The 19,113-nt window shown below is 46.2% G+C and overlaps 1 protein-coding gene across 14 annotated transcripts in view; it reads left to right on the top strand.

The window, feature by feature from the left end:
* The window catches only part of KCNMA1 (potassium calcium-activated channel subfamily M alpha 1), a 725,292-nt gene that overhangs the window by 509,896 nt on the left and 196,283 nt on the right, over positions 1 to 19,113 (top strand). For all 14 annotated transcript variants that reach the window (XM_035022513.1, XM_035022505.1, XM_035022592.1 and 11 more), the window contains 4 exons: positions 7,246 to 7,356; positions 9,921 to 10,026; positions 11,769 to 11,851; positions 15,843 to 15,912. In XM_035022513.1, coding sequence (XP_034878404.1) covers positions 7,246 to 7,356; positions 9,921 to 10,026; positions 11,769 to 11,851; positions 15,843 to 15,912 — 370 coding nt within the window. The remainder of the gene's footprint in view (positions 1 to 7,245; positions 7,357 to 9,920; positions 10,027 to 11,768; positions 11,852 to 15,842; positions 15,913 to 19,113) is intronic.

Genomic DNA, 19,113 nt, shown 5'->3' with positions numbered 1-19,113 from the left:
GTCTACATATGGCAAGATGCACCTACTTTGTGCAGAAAGTTCTGGTCTGGTCAGTACATCTCAGTATTCACTGTTGGCATTACCAGTTGTCTGTCCTGTGACCTTGGGGCTCTGTTTTACAGAGGTGCCTTTGCTGCACTGTTGGGATCTATTTGCTCAGCCTTCAGCCCCTGTTTAGGGAAACAGCAAAACAGCCTGTCTCTTCCAGAATAACTCTATTGACCGCTGGATGAGATGATTACTTTATTCTCTTCCTCACTAGAAGGGAGAAGGCATTTCCTTTCTTTGTAATTAGCAAAGTACTAGCTGTGGCCCTGGGTAGGAGATTTTCTTATCTCTAAACTTCCTTGGGCTTTTCGTTTGCTGGTTTTGTTTTTTCATTTGTTTTAACTGGAAATGGCTACAGCCAGGGTTTGAGATTGCGGCCTCAATACACATTCACAGTTGTTTTGTTTTCATTTTTGTCCTCCTTACAAGTACTGTTCTCTCACAAGTTAGTAGAACATGGTTAGTAGATCTGAGGTGGCAGAATCGGCCAATGATCTAATCCGACAGTCTTGTGGTTAACTGTTATATTTCTCCTACACTTACAGTGGCAGAGGGTGGCCAAGACAAGCACACCTTACCAACCAGCCCATTGGTCAGCAGATAGCTCTGGAAAGTCCAGCAAGCTTTGGGGGTCCTGATCCAGATCCCAAGGTGGGATAGAAGGATGGGACCCACACAGCCTGGAGCTATCTTTTGTTGGCCAAAGGTGAACTCCCCTACGTGGAAGTCAGTTCCTTTGGGACAGGCTCTCAGTATAGGAGGAAGTGGGAAGGCGAGAGGTGGATCAGCTTCCTTTCTTTTGGGCAGTGGGGTCCTGCACCTCAGGGGAGAACCTGGGTAACCGTCACCCTGAAGGACATGACCCAAACCAGGGAAAGCTATGTGACAAAACAGCCAAAGAAAGCACCACCAGTGATAATGGAATGTCAAGCCCAGAATCTGCCAAAACCTCAGCTTGTTTGAGAGTCTTGGAGAGATAGTTATGTGGACACTGAATGGTTCAAATTCAACCTTGGAGGGACAACATGAACTTGGAGTACTGACCACTGTGTGATTTGGGTTTGTAAGGTCTCTCGCCACCCCTACCCTGCTTTCTGTATGATAAAATGCTGCTGAATTCCCTTGACAAGTCCTTTTTAAAATTCATTCCCATTAAGCTGGTGGCTACCAATGGTTGGGGGGGGGGGCGGGGGGGAGATGGGATGGAAAGAGCATGATTAGAAGTCTCAGCAGAAAGACAGAAGAGATTCTAGCATATGTATTTGATATAAATATTATAGTTTTACAGAGACATCTAGATCAATATATGCCACGTTTCATCTACCTCTCTGACAAAGTGAGCACAATGTATTCAGGGAAAGCTGTATAGGATTTTCAATTTACTCTGTGTGATTTATTGTGACAGGATAGCTATGGGTTTTTTAAGTTCTTTATACTTGTTCCAGTAAAAATGGATATAGTATCTTTAAAAATAAACAGCCCAGAGCTGTGCATTTTACATTGTCTTCCTAGAATGAGGCTCTGCTAAAGAGAGATCTGAGACCTCCCTGCCCCGAGGGGGAAACTGATGCTGTCGGATTTGCCTCAGTCCTGCTCTTTGGCTGTTTTGAGGGGGTGGGGGTGGTGGGGAGAGTGAGCAGGGAACTGAATTAGGAAGTATTGCAGACGTCTAGACAAGATATGCTGGTGGCATAAACTAGAAGTGGCAGAGAGCTAGAACTCGGGGCGGGGGGAATCCATCAGTGTCTGTGGGTGCAGCCCACTCTGTCTGGGCCCCTTCATTTTGTAGTGATTGGCCCCAGTCTCCTGATTCCCAGCTCAGGTCCTTTCAGCAGCATCAGCCTTCCCTCTCTCTAGAAGGCATCAGAGCGAGGGGGTAGGGTGGCTCTTGCTCTGCCATTCACCGTGTACTAAATCTCTGGGCCTCAGTTTCCACATTAAAATAATGATGCAGGCACTAGACTAAACATTCCCAAAGGGCCATTCTGATACTAAGATGAACATGAGTCTATGGAGTGGAGCCCATCCCTGTCACGGTTCCCTTTTTCAGGCTACTGGCTCTAAGCAACACTACCCGAGTCTTCTTAAAAGTGTGTAGGTTTTAGTTCTCATTTAGCTCAACTCAGCTTCAGTGGGTCTCTGGAGGCCTCATTCCCTGGAGCCTTGAAGAGCTTGGGCCCCCCTTGGCATCCTCCTCTTATGCCTCCTGCCCTAGGTCACCTCCCCTAAGTTGCCCATTCTGAAAGGCACCAATGGAACTGAGCTCTGAAACAGGTCCCAACTCAACTGGGGCATCCTGGCTTCCCTCCGCCATCTCCAGGAAGAAAGTAGACTGATTGAGGAGAATTCGTGGGATTTGATTTTGGGGGTGGAGATGCTTAATGATGGGAGAGGCACACCCATATTCATTTAGTGAAGATGTACTCATGAAAAAAACACTCGGTAGTTTGGTGAATGCTGATAGAGTTTGTAATAGTCAAGCATTATTCTTATTGTGGTTGTCACACTCATCTACTGACGCCATGTTTGCTCCATGACACACGAGTGTTACCCCCTAATTCAGTTCAGCCTGTGTTTATGGAGCCCTGCCCCCAGACCAGGCGAATTTGCTTACACTGGATGACTAGCTCCTTTACACAAAATGTCATCTGCTACTATTCCAGCATTTAAGATGCTTCTTCATGCATCTGAGAGGAATCTTTTAATCCAGCCATTAACATTAGTTTAGCCCAAGAAAGATTTGTTTACAGAACTTGACAAAATTTTAAAAACAAAGAAGTCCCATCAGATCAGAAATGGTTATTGATGTAGGTTTGTTGGCCATCTTCACAAACCACATGGCCAGGCCCTATAGAAATCCATCATTAAGAATGCCAATCATTTAAAGAAGCTCAAATCCAAAGCCACATTGGGAACAGTGTTAGTTACCGTCATAGCGTAACTTTCCTAAATATTCTCCACCGTAAATGGATCATTTATCTTTGGGATCCTTAGGCTGGTGAGGCATCCGGGGCTGGACGTAACATATGATGTCTAAAATGGATATCTGCATCACTTTGCCATCCCTCGGCTTGCCAAATTGTGTGGCTTCAGTGTAAAAGACTTGGTTTAGAGTTTCTGCCATCCCTCAGCCTTTGTTGCCTTGACCACATGCAGCCAGCATCTAGTGATGCTGCAACATTGGGATGTTTTAAGTGAGAATCATCTCTTTCCATCCCAGTCCCCAGGCTAAGCCTCTCTCCTGGCCCAGTGAGAACCCCTCCAGCATTCCCTCCACTGTGTGACCAGGAGGACATCCTGCTGGCTAAGCCCTGCCTGTCATCAAGGAGCAGAAGCTGAAATACTCCAGCCCATGCTCTCTGCACCCCAACACCTTCATCTTAGTGAGCATTAGAGCTGCGGACCTGGGTCACATCCTGGGCAAGTCACTTTCTTGCTGTGGGATGTCAGGCATGCGACTTAAGGAAATTGAGGTTAAGAGAGGTTATCTGCAAAGATGCAGATTGTAGGAACATAGGGTTGTTTGAGGATTAGGTGAGATTCCAGGGGCCCTAGAGCACTTTACATCTGTTACCTACTGATTTATAGATATCACATGAATCCTACCATTTAATAATGCTTGCAATGACCCAGACCCTTTACTAGGCCCTTCACATGTATTATCTATTTAAATAAATCCTCAAGATAACTTCATGAATCAGGTACTAGCTCCAGCCCCTCCAAGATTCTGACTTTATAGTGGTAAAATGCAGAATTGGTACCTTGCCTAAGACTATTTAGTTATTTAGTGTCTGAGCTGAGCTAACACAGGGCTATCAAAGTACAAATCTCACATAGTAGATTTGTAGGTGTCATGGAATCTGGCAGAGATAATTTTGGATGAGGATCTTTTTGGCATCCTTTAAATCATGCACCGTGAATAACCATCACTCTGTATCCAAGGAGAGCACACCCAGCTCCCAGTCTTAGAATATTTTCAGTTGTATTTTCAATCATCAAGGATACAACAAATTCTGCTTCTCTTCTCCCTGCAATAACACCCTTCCCCCAACTACAGTCCCTGGAATTTTCAAAAGTCTTGATAATATTTCTGGAAAGTAAATTTTCCCTTTCCACCATCCATCCCTTGTGCTCCTGCAGGGCCCCCCGTGCTCCCTCAGACACAGGCTCGTGGGAGCTGATCTTCTAATGCAGATGCTGAGTTAGAGAGGTGACTTCTCCCCATCCATCAACTCTAACTGCATTCAAACATGTTCAATATGTGGGCTTCTTGATAACTTCCACTGTATGGAAAACAAAATGGAGGGAAATGATTATTGGCACAAAGGGGGGAAGTCATAAATCTTCAAATCAGATATAGGACAGATTGGAACAATATGGGTTCTCCAAGGTTGCCATGATAATGTACCTAATAACTCTCCTTGGGCAAAAAGGCAATCTGCTTTCAATCAATCTCGCTTTTCCTGAGCAGAAATACCAATTATGTTGAAGGAAGATTTTTTTTCTTCCTTTTTGATAAAGGCTGCTCTCCACCCCAGAAATCATGCTGTAGCTAAAAGATATATATTCTCAATTGTCTAGAATGGTATTGGACAGCTAACATCAAATGAGAAAAGTCAATCCTTTTTTTCTCTCCTCTCCTGCCTGCATTTGTCTACTTCTTAAGAGAAGTGAAAGCTAATTAAAGGCTTAAGGGATAATATTGATTGCACTGGAATATATTTTATATGTACCCAGCACATTTTCAACTAGGAGAACCCTGACTCTTTCTAAGGCTGAATAAATCAGCTGGCGGGGCCTTTGATTCAAGGGTGAGAGGGTGAACTCATCTCCTTCCCTTCTACTTCTCACACATCTGTCCTGGAGATGAATGATTTCAGAACAGGGAGAGGGATGCTGACAGATGTTCATTCAGTCCTTTGCACACAGGATGGGAAGGATGAATGTTCAGGCATTTACCCGGACCTATCATTGATTCGAGTCCAGCTTTGAGTAATCACCAGGCTTCTACTGGTATAGAACTTTGAGCCCTGTGTTAGCTCAGCTCACCCTGGCTGGGTGGCATTAACCTCTCAGCTCTCTCATCTATTGAATGGGAATAAGGAGCTTGCCCAGGGTCACACACATCCTTGGTGGCAGGGCAAGGGATCCAGTCTGGCTTATTCTCACATCCAGGTGAGGCGGAGGGCCCCAACCCCATATCTGTCCTGTGGAGGTGCCCATACATCGATTCACGCTGGCCTTGTTCGCAGTCATGGGAGTCTGTGGGCAGAAGGCATTAGAATTGCCCCCATGCAGACCTAGATGTCAGATCAGGAGGGAATCCTGCATCTCGGGTCACTTTCTGCACACACCTGGCAAATTCAGAATCAGAAATCTTATGCAAAACATGCAAGTTCATTTGTAGCCTGTTTTGTCCATGTAAGTGCACATGTGCTACAAGAAATATTTTAAGAGATGACAGGATAAAAATGTGTGTAATCCAAGTGTTCTGTTCACATCCCGTGTTCTGACACAGGGTGTATTTCGGGAGGGAGTTAGTTATGTGGGTTTGGGGCATTTGGATGGGTGGCCAAGGGACCTCCCTGAACCTGGCCGGTACTGGCTAGAGAACAAAGTGATCGTGTTGGAACGTCTTTTCTGAGGCAGCCCACGGACAGTCTTTCCTCCCTGCGATGGCCTTCGCTTGCCCGGCCACTGAGTGCGGCACCGTAACAATAACAGTCCATAATGGTGATATTATTAACTGCATCGTGCATATTATTGATTTACTCTTTGTTCTGCATCATTATCCTTTCACCAATGAGTTTACTGCCTTATTCTCACATACTTAGTCAAGCACCAAATTACAACGAAAGGGCAGGCTCTTGTAATGGCATCTAATGGAACATTGCGTAAGTGATCATCACTTCCTCCCATTATGAGCTGCCTCCAGCCAATGAGGTTTCTACCTTATTGGAATGTGCGCCGAGCAATTATGAGGTGCAAGGGGCCTAGCCGTTCTAAATTTTTTCCCACGAAATTACCGTGCTTCAGTGTTCGCCACCTGCCCATGCCTCAGAGCCCGGCCAGGGATTCAGCCTCTTTCCCTAGCAGCCCGAGAGGCACAGGGACCTGGGCTGAGCCCCTTGCTACTGTCTTCTTTTAGAAGCCAGCAGGTTTCCTCTCCACAGTCAGGCCCTGGCTTTGGGTCGTGGGGCTAACCCTTGCACCAAAGGGCTTAGTCCTGATGGAGCATCAGATAGCAAATGTCAATGGCCACAGGGTAGCCAGATTGGTTCAGATTTATCAGATGGGTCCAGGAGCCCAAAGATGTCGGGGGGATGGTTGTCCCAGCAGTTCTGGAAAAGAGGCTCATCTCCTCAGGGGAAGCCACCATCTCCAGAAACAGAAGTCCAAACCTCGCTGGATCAAGGCAAACCATTCCAGCCTCTTCCCTTTCTAGCTTCTCCCCATCTTGAAGTAAAATGCTTTGGCTCTCGTGGAAATCCCGGGCACCCTAGGGAAACAGCTACCTGGGGATGCACAGCCTGCAGCATGATCTCCGATTCCATAGGCGTCCCATCCCCATTTAGCCCTGACTAATGCTCACTTACTGTAAAGTGTTACATGCCCCCATTGTCGGAGGAGTTATGGCGGAAAAATGCAAAATTTCCTTTTTACTGCTTATGGCCAGCAGAGCCCATAACGTGTCAAGCCGCACATTAGCCACCCTGATAAAAGTCTGCTTTCTTACACACAAAATCATCGTTTCAGCAAGATTTGTTATCTCATTACCTGATAAGCTCTATGTCATAAACCAAGACTCATTCGGTAAATCTCTCAAGAGGACGCTTTGTGGGCAGAAAGGGAAAGATATGAATCTGCAAGGGACTTGATAATGCAGCATTTAAGCACAAGCATAATGTCACTTATTGTTCAATGCATAAAACCACTTGGCCAAACGGTTGGGCTTTTAATAGGATTTTGTGCAGCATCAGGTGAGAAGCCATATGCCTTTTCTGCCGAGGAGTCTCTGAGCACCTGCCAGCACCGCTGCTTTGCCTCACGGCCCTCTGGGGATGGGAGCTGGGCTTTAACTGAGGCCTCGGGAGGAGATGAATGCTTCCCTGCAGCTGTGCGCTTCCTCTGTCTTGCCCGGGGTGGGTGCCAGGTCAGTGCAGGGCTGGCCCCATCTAACTGGCTTCTCCTGTTCAGGCACATTGTGGTCTGCGGACACATCACTCTGGAGAGTGTTTCCAACTTCCTGAAGGACTTCCTGCACAAGGACCGGGATGATGTCAATGTGGAGATCGTCTTTCTTCACAAGTAAGGGGCCTCTGCTGTTTCGAGACCCTCCACCCAACCAGGCACCCTGAGGAGGACTCCCTGAGTGCCTGTGGGAGTGGTGGTGTGGGGGGCCGTGTGGGGGGCAGTGCAGAGTTGAATTGGCCATGGCCCCAGGTGGTCTCCTTGGAGAGGATAATATGGAGCCAATGGAAAGGGAACCAACCTGTTAGTCCATGGTAAGAACGGTACCTGCTTCTGTGGAGGCAATTCTGGCAAGTAAGAGTGAAGTTCGTTATGGGTCAAACGCATCATTACTGTCCCATCAGCTGTCTGGATCGATTTGATCCAGGTGTTTCCACAGTGTCTGGTGTGGAATGATTAGCTGTCTGATGTGGATTCTTTACAAGGGCAGGAGCGACAGAGTGGCCACGCAAGACGTAAACGTAAGAGGAAGCAGGGTATAAAGTACTAACCACAGCTGCAACAACAATTGCCATTTCTAGAAACCTCAGTATAGGAACCTGTGCTGGTCCCCGGACATACGATCTCTCCTTTCGTCAACACAGGGAGTCAAAGTACGAGTATTCCATATGACTCTTGCCGAAGAAGTTATTTAGCCTCCCTGGGCCCTAGTTTTCACATTCATAAGATAGGGAGATCACAATGGTTTCATTCTACCACGTAGGGGGAATGAAAAGAAATAATCCATGTAAAGTATACAGAGCAGAATCAGGCACACAGTAAGTGCTCAATAAATGTTAGCTATTGTGAAAGATAAAATATATTAGGTTGACAAGCAACTTAGAAGATAGATCTTACTATGTTTGTTGTACAGTTGACGAAAGCAAGACCTCTCCATCTGCTCAATGTTGTTGGAATTTTAAGCTTCGTCTGATCCCCTTTTAGGTAAAAGTTAGTCTGCCACAGGGATAGAGAGTCTAGGGACTCAGGCATGTTGACTTGGGTGGCACTGTCTTCTTTTGTGTTGGAAATGAGGCCACCATAGGGCCAGCACCAGCCCCAAGTTACCAAGGGACAAAGCTTATGAGTTGGTGTTGGCTCCATAGGGGGTTGACGGCCCAGGCCTCAATCCTGCTCCAAGATCCCATGGAAATTGACTTCCCTATAAGCTTCTGTTCTGTGCATCTCCTTCCTTTTGACATTTGTTCCTAGAGTACCAAAATAACCACCATGTCTGAGCGCCAGCATTTTGCTTCTCAGCACTGAATTCTCCAAGTTCTGAAAAGACCAGCCAGGCCATCAGCACAGGAGCAGAACTCACAGATACAATTCAGTGCTTAGCCTCTCATTACCAGCCGAGGGGCCCATCCTCTGCAGAGCATTATGGAAGGTTCAAGAGAAGTAGCATGCGTAGGTTCTGCCCTCATATTGGTTGGGCATTTCAAGATGAGCACGTGTGCAACAATTAGAGCTCAACATCTAACCTATATTCACTGACTGAAGTCGGTTTAGTCAAGAGGTCGAATTGCACTAGGCATTTGTGTCAGGGAGAGACCACCATTTCTTGCATGACCAGGCAGACTTCCCAAGAGGGGCCTGACGAGTAATGGATCTCAAAGACTGGTCGGATTTGCACAGGCTCTGTTTCTCTCTCACCCACTGCTTGAGTCTGATCAACAAGCTGGCGGCTAATGCTTCACTTGCTGGGATTCACCTTCGTGTCCCCAGCATCTGTCAGTGTCAGCATTGTAGTAGATGGCCCAGTTAATTAACCTCTTGAGGCTTTGGGTTAATAACATCCCTTCCTCCAGGGTTGTTTTGAGGTTTAAATGAGTTAATACTTGTCAAGTGCTTGGAATGGTGTCTGCCACATAATAAGTTCTGGAAAACATTAACAATTCATACTAAGCACTTAATGAATATTAGGCAAGCATTGACTAACACAGTTCTTGGTACCTAGTAGGTTCGAACCAAATATCATCTCCCAGCACCTAGCCTAAGACCTATAGAGAGTAGATATCTTTCATCTCTACAGAAGTAATAAATGGATGAATAGGTCAATCAGTGTTTTAATCCTTGTCCTCCAATGGGAAAGATGTCTGTACAGCTCAGCACTAAGAATGATGAGGAGTGTATGCATGTGTGAATCAAGAACAGTACCAAGAGTAAATTATCTCTGTCTGTGGCTGCTCAGAGGTGACATGTTTTGATCCAGGCCCTGGGATCAGGGACATGAGAAGTCCATGTGGCTGAGAAGCAGGGAAAAGGCTTTGAGGGAGGGAACAGCAGGAGGCTCTGCCAGGGGCACCTTTGGCTAATCTCTAATGTCACAGCTCAGTCTCTATTCATAAAATAGAGATTCCATTCCTAACAAAGTTGAAGACATTTCGCCTCATTGGCCTCAGACTTGTGAAGACCGTGAGCTTCTTTATTTTACCTCAGTACTGGTTTGGGTTTTCAGGGGGCTGAGGTTTTATTTCTCTCGAGTGTGAACCTTTTATTTCTGGCAAGAAAGGGCGCTGCCTTGAAGGTGAAAGCCTTTTCCTAGGTCTTTCTCTTTGGAAGTCAGAAAGAAAGAAGGCCATGGAAGCAGGAATACCTGAGTCTATTTTATTAATGGTTGTTTCTTCTCTCCCTGCCAGCATTTCCCCTAACCTGGAGCTTGAGGCTCTGTTCAAACGACATTTTACTCAGGTGGAATTTTATCAGGGTTCAGTCCTCAATCCACATGATCTTGCAAGAGTCAAGGTAAGAAGGAAGAGGTGACTTCCGCTTTTACTCCATCTGAGAGGGAGATTGACTCTGTGGTGAGGGTATATGCCTCCTAGGATGGCCAAGAGTCACCTCCACACCCCTAATGAGATAAGTCAGATGCCACCAGCCTTGACATCACCCTTCCACTGGTCCCAGAGCTTCGTTCCACTGGCACTTGCTAGACCACTTCCCTCACTTGGACGAGTCATAAAATGAAAGTTACTTTGCTGGTTCCCTCAAGATCAGCACTCCTCAAGGGAGTAGACCAGTTGTACGGATTCAGGAGACCCATATACAAGATAATAATAGAGTAATTCCCATCTTAAATACTTAAATTGGACTCAGTGTAGCTCTGAAATCTATTATTTACATTGGAAAGGAACATGAAGGATAAAGTATAAATAAAATTCTACTAGGCCATAAAACATTTTGAGCTTCCTTTTTTTTCCACTACCAAAGACTAAAAACACAAAACTAAACATGCAGATATCTGATATCACTTGGTAAAGGGCTAATCTTTCATTCCAAATTCTGCTAAGTTAGAATCTTCTTATAGAGCAGACCTGAGGCTTATAAAGGAAAAGGATACAGCAAAGTGGCATCTGCTACTTTGCTCGTTTTATATAGATTTTGTAAGCACATTCAATATTTGCATGGCAGTGGGTATAGATTAATATTATGAATCCACTGACATCTAAATGTTAACTGTGGTTACTACTTAATTTAGTAAATAATGTCATTGGCAAACGTGAATAAGCAGAAGGATCTGGGTAAATTCTTTGGATTATTAAAGAAAACTAGAGACAATTTGTGACATACCATGGAGGAAACCATGGCCTCCCACCAAAATGCGGGAATGGTCTATTAAATACAACATAACAAGTGGGACAGATTGCAGACCTGAGCCAGCATGAGAATTCTTATGCTTATAGAGTCCAGTTACTCTTAATATTATCCAGACATGACCCAAGTTATGACTAATGTGAACTCTAATGAGAACTTGGAGAAAATAGTTACTGTTCAAGGACCTAATTTAGATGCAAGCAATTATTAACATAACTCATCATTCCCTCAAAGGCATAAATCTTATTTTGGCTCATGTTTAGGTAAGTCAGTAGGTTTTGAGTTCATCTGTAACACATCATTTCATACACATAGATTTGTTGTCTTTTGAATATCTGAATGCTAATTGAATACTAAACAATACTGAGCTGTTATCTGATTTAGGGCTCTTATTTCCTTCTGTTTCACCGTTAAGATGTGAAAAAGGTCAGATGAAGGACTTTGGAGTCTCAATTTCTGAATCCCTGACTATTCGGTTAACTTGGTAACCTCAGAGAAGGGGTTTAGCTCACCTAACGCCATTTCCCGACTAAAAAATTTAGGATGATGGGGTAGATCCATTGTTCGGGGAAGGAGGCAGGGAGGGGACTGAAAGGCTTCATTAATTGTTATTTAAAGAAATCTGGGAAGATTACATCTAAGTGACTATGCAAATTGAAAAGTTTCATTGCCAAGATACATGTTGTACCCTCGAACAACAACAAGATGAAATGTTTAACCATAACAAGAACTTGCAACCTACACTTCTGACAAAAACTATAATCTCTCAGGATTATTTTTTTTCTTTCCTTGCAAAGCACCAGATTCCCCAAAAGCTGTCAACAGAGAAAGACTGCAACCAAGCGTGGCTATTTATATGTTTGTGTTCTGTGATTTCCCTTTTGGTGTCTTAGATAGAGTCAGCAGATGCGTGCCTCATCCTTGCCAACAAGTACTGCGCTGACCCTGATGCTGAAGATGCCTCCAACATAATGAGGTAACACCGGGGAGGCCAGGGAAGGCTCTGGACTTGGTGCTCTGCAGCCCATTGGCTGCCCTTTTGGGTTCTCTGCAGAGCACCATCTCTGTGGGAACTTCTATCCCTCATAAGTCACCCTACACCTTGCCAAAGCATAGGTCCAGGGGGAGCTGAGGCACTGGTGGCTGTGGAGGGCAGTGACACAAGGCATCGTCGACAGGAAGGTTATCCCTGGCAGAGGGGAGACCTGGGGCTCACAACGGGTCTTGGGTTTGAGATGTTTCAGACAGATTGAGATGGGGATAGGCCTGAAGTAAAGTACCATTTTCCCTAAGGGGGAGTGGACCCGAAATGACTTAACTGTGGGTGATTTTGTCCCCCAGAAGACATTTAGAAATATCTGGAGATGTTCTTGGTTGTCGTAACAAGGAGATGATGTTGTTCACATCCCAGGGGGTGGAGGCCAGGGATGCTGGTCAACATCCTACAGTGCACAGGACAGTTCCCCACAGCAGAGAATTACTGGGCCCCAAATGGCAGTGGTACCAAGCTTGAGAAGCTCTATGTTGGAACTTTCTGAGTGTGTCTGTAGTATGTTGATTAATATCCCCCACAAAGAGGAGTTGGTTGACTGGTGAGCTTGTTTCGGCCAGTTTCCCAGAATGAAAGAGTGTCTTCACTGAAAGCCTTCTCAGTGCTTTTAATACTAAAATGCTTTTCTAAGATAATGTTCTACGGAGAACTTATTGAACCTATTTGACTCCAAGCCCCGCCCCCCCTTTCTTTACAGAACATCTTTGGGTGGGCAGGGGCACACTCTGGAGAACACTGCCCAGGGCCCTCCCTGGAAACAGGCGAGGCACATGGAAGGCCATGACCTGGCCTGGCCTGACACGGCTGACCCCCACTCCTTATTCGTTTCTCATTTCAGAAGACCACTGTTCTGTGACAACGGAATGACAAAAAAGATATTTAGCTCCAGAGAGTTAAAGCCCCTTAGGATTCTTTTTTTCCCCTCCTGCGTTGGAAGGGAATAATAAAGAGATGCTTCTGGAGAGAAGAGATGAACTAAGAGAAAACATTTCCCTCCCACTACATTCCCAAGAACTCTTGCCTAATTGTGAGCAGCCATCCTTTGGTCCATACAGACCTCTCTCTCGGTGCAGCTTGGTTTGCTGTGGCCTGGGAATGTACCTGGGGTGAGGGCTTGGGAAGTTGCATCATCACGATGCTCCCACCTTCCTTCCTTTGCTTCTCATCGGTGGCCCCGAGTGACATGAGCTTTCCCGTCACTGAGGTGGGGAAGGGGGCATCCTTCGGTGCCTCTGGGATGAGCACATTTTTCCCTCAGCATCTGGTCCCTGTGTCTGGCAAGCGACATCTGGCACAGTGTTCTCTTTCCTCCCACTTTTCTTTGGCCATATGCTTTCATGCCGTTGTTTTTTTTTTTTTTTTTTTTTAAGATTTTATTTATTTATTTATTTGAGAGAGAGAGAGAGAGAGAGAGAGAAACAGCATGAGAGGAGAGGGTCAGAGGGAGAAGCAGGCTCCCCGCCGAGCTGGGAGCCCAATGTGGGACTCGATCCCAGGACTCTGGGACCATGACCTGAGCTGAAGGCAGTCGCTTAACCAACTGAGCCACCCAGGAGCCCCTTCATGCAGTTGCTTTAAGGAAGTTGATGCATGAACTCTTGTCCGCATGGGGCTTGCCAGCCTGCAGGGAGGTGGTGGAGTGGGGACGTGCGTCCACACCTGGGTCCACCCCCTAACTAGGCACAGCTGGAAAGTGACTACAACAGCTCAGCATCAGGAGCTTCAGTGACCCCTTCCCTGAACTAGGATTTCCATCCTTTGCCCCATTTTTGTGTCATTTGAAATGACAAAAATGTAGCCTTTAAGGAACTAGGCTTCCTGATTTTCAGATTTTCAGACATAAAAAACAAAAGAAGATAAAGTTGAATGTGTAGACCCCCAGAGAAGTCTGGGGCTAGTGCTTTCTTTTTTTCCTTCCAAAAGTGAATAATTGAAATGAGTAATAGTTTGGAAATGGGCATTTCTCTTAATCGCAATATTTCATTTAGGCTGCGGTAGGGCTAATATGAAGACATGTAAGTTATCAGGGTGTTTGGCATGATGCCACCGCATAAAAATTACAGGACAAAGGTAGCGTCAGAAATGTAGTGAAGCCATCCATTAACCAGAATCAGAACTAAGGCCCAGGCAGTGAAAGGAAACGGGAAGTTCAGGGTTAAAAATTGGGCTCCGGCTTTCCCTTATTTGTATAATCCTCCTTTCTCCTTAGTTTAACGAGACCAATCTGCCCCTTTTGAAATTAAAATGTCAAAGATCCATTTGAAATGAGCTAATGCAGAAAACCAGTGGAGGCTGTGAACTGAATTCTGAGGGCTGACGGAGGCTCAAAGTCCTTGAGTTATAAGCAAGAGCCAACACAACACTTTTTCAAAAATAAAATGAATTCCTTAAAGTGCAAAAGCCAGGGTGAATTTGTGCAGAAGAGGCTTCTGTGCGATCCATTTCCTAAATTCACAAGTTGCAGCTTTTCAGACAAAACTGCTCCCTGGGGCGCCTGCGTGGCTCAGTTGGTTAAGCAACTGCCTTCGGCTCAGGTCATGATCCTGGAGTCCCGGGATCGAGTCCCGCGTCGGGCTCCCTGCTCAGCAGGGAGTCTGTTTCTCCCTCTGATCCTCCCCCCTCTCATACTCTCTCTATCTCATTCTCTCTCTCTCAAATAAATAAATAAAACCTTTAAAAAAAAATGTTCAATTTAAAAAAAAAAAAACTGCTCCCTGACTGCCTTCTCTCCATTTTTGCACAAAAAAAGGGATGAAGCATGGAGACGGTTCTTGGTGCAAAGTTTGTGGGGGTGGTCCTAATAAACGCGCTTGCATTTCTGATTAGGCTTAGGAGGTGCGCCATTCTGTGGAATTCCATTCTTTAGCTTTCTTTGTCACAGAAGGAAATGTGCAATGTCACCTCTGACAGAGTCGGTAATGACAAAAACCATAACTTACATGTGGAGAGAGCTTTTAATGATTTCAAAGCATTTCCACATCTGGTCTTTCATTTGCTGCTCATACCAAAGCCTGTGAAATAAATAAAGCAGGTACCATTGCCCCCAATGTCCAGAAGAGGAAACAGTCACAAAGAGCCCAGGGATTTCCTGAAGGTCACCCAGTTCCTTGGTACAAGACTGGAACTGGAATCCAGGTGTTTCTATTCCTCCACTTACAGCCCAGTGACTGTCTCAGGGAGCAGAAGCGAGGGGTGGGGTGGGGGAGGGCAGTGGTTCATACGGAGTGTAGACTGAGGGCAGTTTCCCAGGGCGTGGCGTTGGGGGGAGAGTGGCATTTTCTACCAGACTGTAGCCCCCGCCAGGCCTTGGTTTTTATTTCCAACCAGCATTAAAGTCATCATTTAGACACTATTATCTATCGAAGGCTGAGTCATTGATCCCATCATAAGAGCCCTGCTCAGAAATAATTTCTGTGAGTGGCCATGTGTGTGTGACAATTAGTATCATTTGTCAGGCTGCTTGTTTGATTTGTCATTGTTGTCTCAAGTTGTTCACTTGGAGAATTGGACTCAGGGCAAATTGTTTCAGGCTCGTCCCTAGGGTATGTGAGATGGCAAACCTCCCTCGCCCCGTGGGTAAAGCTTGCCTTATTTACATGTCTATGTAGGCAGTAAGCCTGTGACCCCTGCTCAGGAGCCCCCACCCCAGTACACGCCGGTTCACACGCCGACACCAAGCACCACAGGACTGCTCTCTTCTTCTCTGCCCAGGGCACAGTCTGTGGCCGTTCTGTGGATTTCTTTTTCATGCCATGGGGTACAGTGATGGACACAGTTTAACTTGGTCCTGTGCCCGCAAGCCCTCTTGATGGGCCTGGCTGCTGGTCCCACATTCACTCTGGGTGCAAATTCATGTTCCCATCAGACTTCAAGAGTAAGGCAGACCCTGCCTCAGCTTTGGCTCTTTCTTTTTCAGAGTAATCTCCATAAAAAACTACCATCCGAAGATAAGAATCATCACTCAGATGCTGCAGTATCACAACAAGGTAAGACAGCGAGAGCCCGAGCCTATCCCAGGCTCAGAGATGCACAGGTGTACCCGGTCTCTTTCCTCTCATTGTACAGCTGCACGTGCACACACATGCCCACACACACATGCACATGCCCACACATACATGCACGCACACACACCCACATGTATGTGCACACCCACACACGCATGCACGTGCACACATGCCCCCACATGCATGTGCACACACATGCATGTGCACACATGTCCCCACGCATGCACACATACACACATGCACATACACGCCCCCACATGCACACGCACACACACATATGCATGTGCACACACACGCCTCCACGTGCATGCACACACACACCCACACACGCACGCACCTCCACACACGCACGCCCCCACACGCACGTGCACACACATATGCCCCCACACGCACGTGCACACACACATGCCCCTCCACACACGCATGCGTGCACACACATGCACGCACATGCACACACCCCACATGCACGTGCACACACACATACATGTGCACACACACATGCACCCCCCCCCCCCCCCGCACACACACACATGTGCTGCTGTAATCCAAAGGCCTGGACAAGGGGGTGCTGGGTACAAACCTCCCCGGGGCCTCACTTCAGAGCAAACACATTGTTTACCGCTGGTCACCAGAAGGAAGCATCTGTTGGACCCCCAGGGTCCAAATATCGATGTAATCTTCGATCCCATTTCAACAATGTCCACTTTTTATGTGCTCCACTCACTTCTTCAGTCAGTATCTCCTGACTCCCTGCTATGTGGTCAGCACGCTACCTGACCTCCCTAACCCCCCATGGGTATAAGTGAAGGAGTCCTGCCTTGTGCCCTCGGGACGTGGCAGTCCAGGGGTAGAGAGTGTCCTAGGCAAGCAGAGACCAGGTGACATGGAGGAGCAGACCACGTGCCGGGGGGAGGTGGGTGGGAGTGGGGAGAATTCGGAACAAGGCATTCTCAAATTCAGGAGGAGAACGGGCTTGGTTGAATTCAGGAAAAAAGTTGCTCTCCAGAGATAAAAACATAAAGGAATTTTCCTCATGTTCTAGTTTACAAGGGGATTGGAAAGAAAACAAATGTTGGAGTCTGTGTTGTTTCCCTTGTGATTACTTCTCAGTCTCTCATTCAGAGGCACTGCTCCTTCACGTGGCCTGTCACCGAACTCCCAGGGAAACAGCTTTGGGGGAGGGAAGGTGGCACCTTTCTCTGTTTGATATGGAACCGGTTATTCCCCGTAATGAGGCTCGGAGAAACTGGAGGCTGCTCAGTACCTGGAACCAGGTGTCCTGTCTGAACACAATAACTCCCCGCTGGGTTGTGAGTGAGTGTGTGTCCCATCTTATAGGCCATATTTCCTACGAAATAGGCAGTCAGGTGACCCAGAGAAGATCCTATTCTGCCAAATGCACCAGTGCCATGCCATTATTTCTTAATTGCTGGCAAGTGCTGCCCCATTTTGCTGTGTGGAGGCCCATCAGAGGGCGTTGTGGAGTGGAGCCTGCTGTCGGCAACTGGCCTCCCACTCGGATCTGCTGCCCACTGCCCAGCCCTTGGCAGGTGGTTCCACTGCAGAACGGGTTGCACTCCAGCCAGTGGGCTTGGTGGTGGGCACCCAAGGTCCCATTGTCCTGTTCGTCTCTGGAAAACCCAAGGACATGGAAGAGATAAAGTGAGACTATCGGGGGACACTCACAAGCATCGGTCTGGAGAAGTTTCTTGACGGCAGTCCCTGTAGGCGGAGGTGAATTTTGTAGCAAGGCTGTGGCTGGTGACAGCTCCTCAGGCAATAAACTCTTCTTTCATTTATGATTTGAAATTTCATTTAGTGTGAGAGTGCTTTAAGCTGTTTAGGTTTTTGGCTGAATTTAGATTGAGTAGGGAAATTAATGTTGTATGTTTAGAAAGGGCTGTCAGTTCCTTTTTTTCCTCCTTCCAATGAGTAGTGATGCCACATCTTCAAGAAATTCAGGAGGGTTTCAGCTGTGATTTCTGTCAAACTCCAAGTAGCTCAATGGACCTAGGATCTGGATGGAACCTGGTCAGTACTCACACGCCCATAACAAGCTGAATGTCTTTTACAAACCTTTTCATGGTAATTATTCAGGAACAATGATGAAGGCCTCAACCGACCCATGACGATTCGCTGGAAACACATTTTTGCTTAGAACCACTCCAATATTTTGGGGTTTCAGAGTCAGGCAAAACCACATGTGGGACTTTGCCCCTGTCAGATGCATAAGGGTACGAGGGATGGAGTGACTTTGGCACATTTTTCTCGATCATTTTATTTCTCTCTTCTAGAGGGAGCAAAAAGTCCACTGGTCATTGTCATCTCATTCCTCATGGAATTGCAAATGGACACTTGTCACCCTGCTTTATAATTATGCTATTTCGTGAGATGGTCCCACCTTCTCTTTAATCTGTTTTTCTTCCCATTGCCTTACAATATTATTTTTCTTCCTCTCTGTACTTCCTCTTCACCCATGACTAAATGTCCAGAGATCTCCACCCATTAAAACTTGCTTTCTTGAAAGAACCTGGTATGTGTGTGTAAACTTATGTTATAGTCAACATACTTCAAATGACAGTTAATTCCATAATTGGATACGAGACTTAAAATATAAAGAATTTCAATTCCTTGTGCTCTAATGATGCTGGTATTCCAGGGCCTAGAGGAATGTAGGCAAGCTGCCTACTTTCTCTCCATGTAAAACCGGTCCTGAGTTTGTCATCATAGTAATCTCAGACATTTGCGGCATATTTTATGGTTTTAAAAGAGCTTGACATCCATTATCACATTTAATCCTCATTTGACCATCTGTGCATGCTAACATCCCAGTGTGACTTCAGACTGGGAGTCTACGCGCTCTCAGACAGAGCAGCTCTGGTGGGTACAACTCGTGGTCACTTGGCAGGCAGTGAACTAAGGACAGAATGGCCAACTGTCACTTTCTCTTTAAATAGAGACACACCCCACTGAGCCAAACTGTGGTTCCTCACAGTAGGCCTTCTAGAAGGACTGGTGTTCTCTAAAGTGGATCTGATTTTATGGAGAGAAACACTCAGCCCAGCCATCTCTGAACACTGAAAGAAAATGGTACAGGGCACTCATTTTTGATTTGAGTGTAAATGTCTTGAAGCTTTTCAAGGAAAGAACAGTTTGTATCTTAGAAAAGTGTCACTTCTGATG

The sequence above is a fragment of the Mirounga leonina genome, unplaced genomic scaffold, assembly GCF_011800145.1.
Source record: "Mirounga leonina isolate KUSES-001 unplaced genomic scaffold, KU_Mleo_1.0 Mir_114, whole genome shotgun sequence".
Taxonomy (NCBI): Eukaryota; Metazoa; Chordata; class Mammalia; order Carnivora; family Phocidae; genus Mirounga; species Mirounga leonina.
This window is presented reverse-complemented; position numbering and strand designations above follow the sequence as displayed.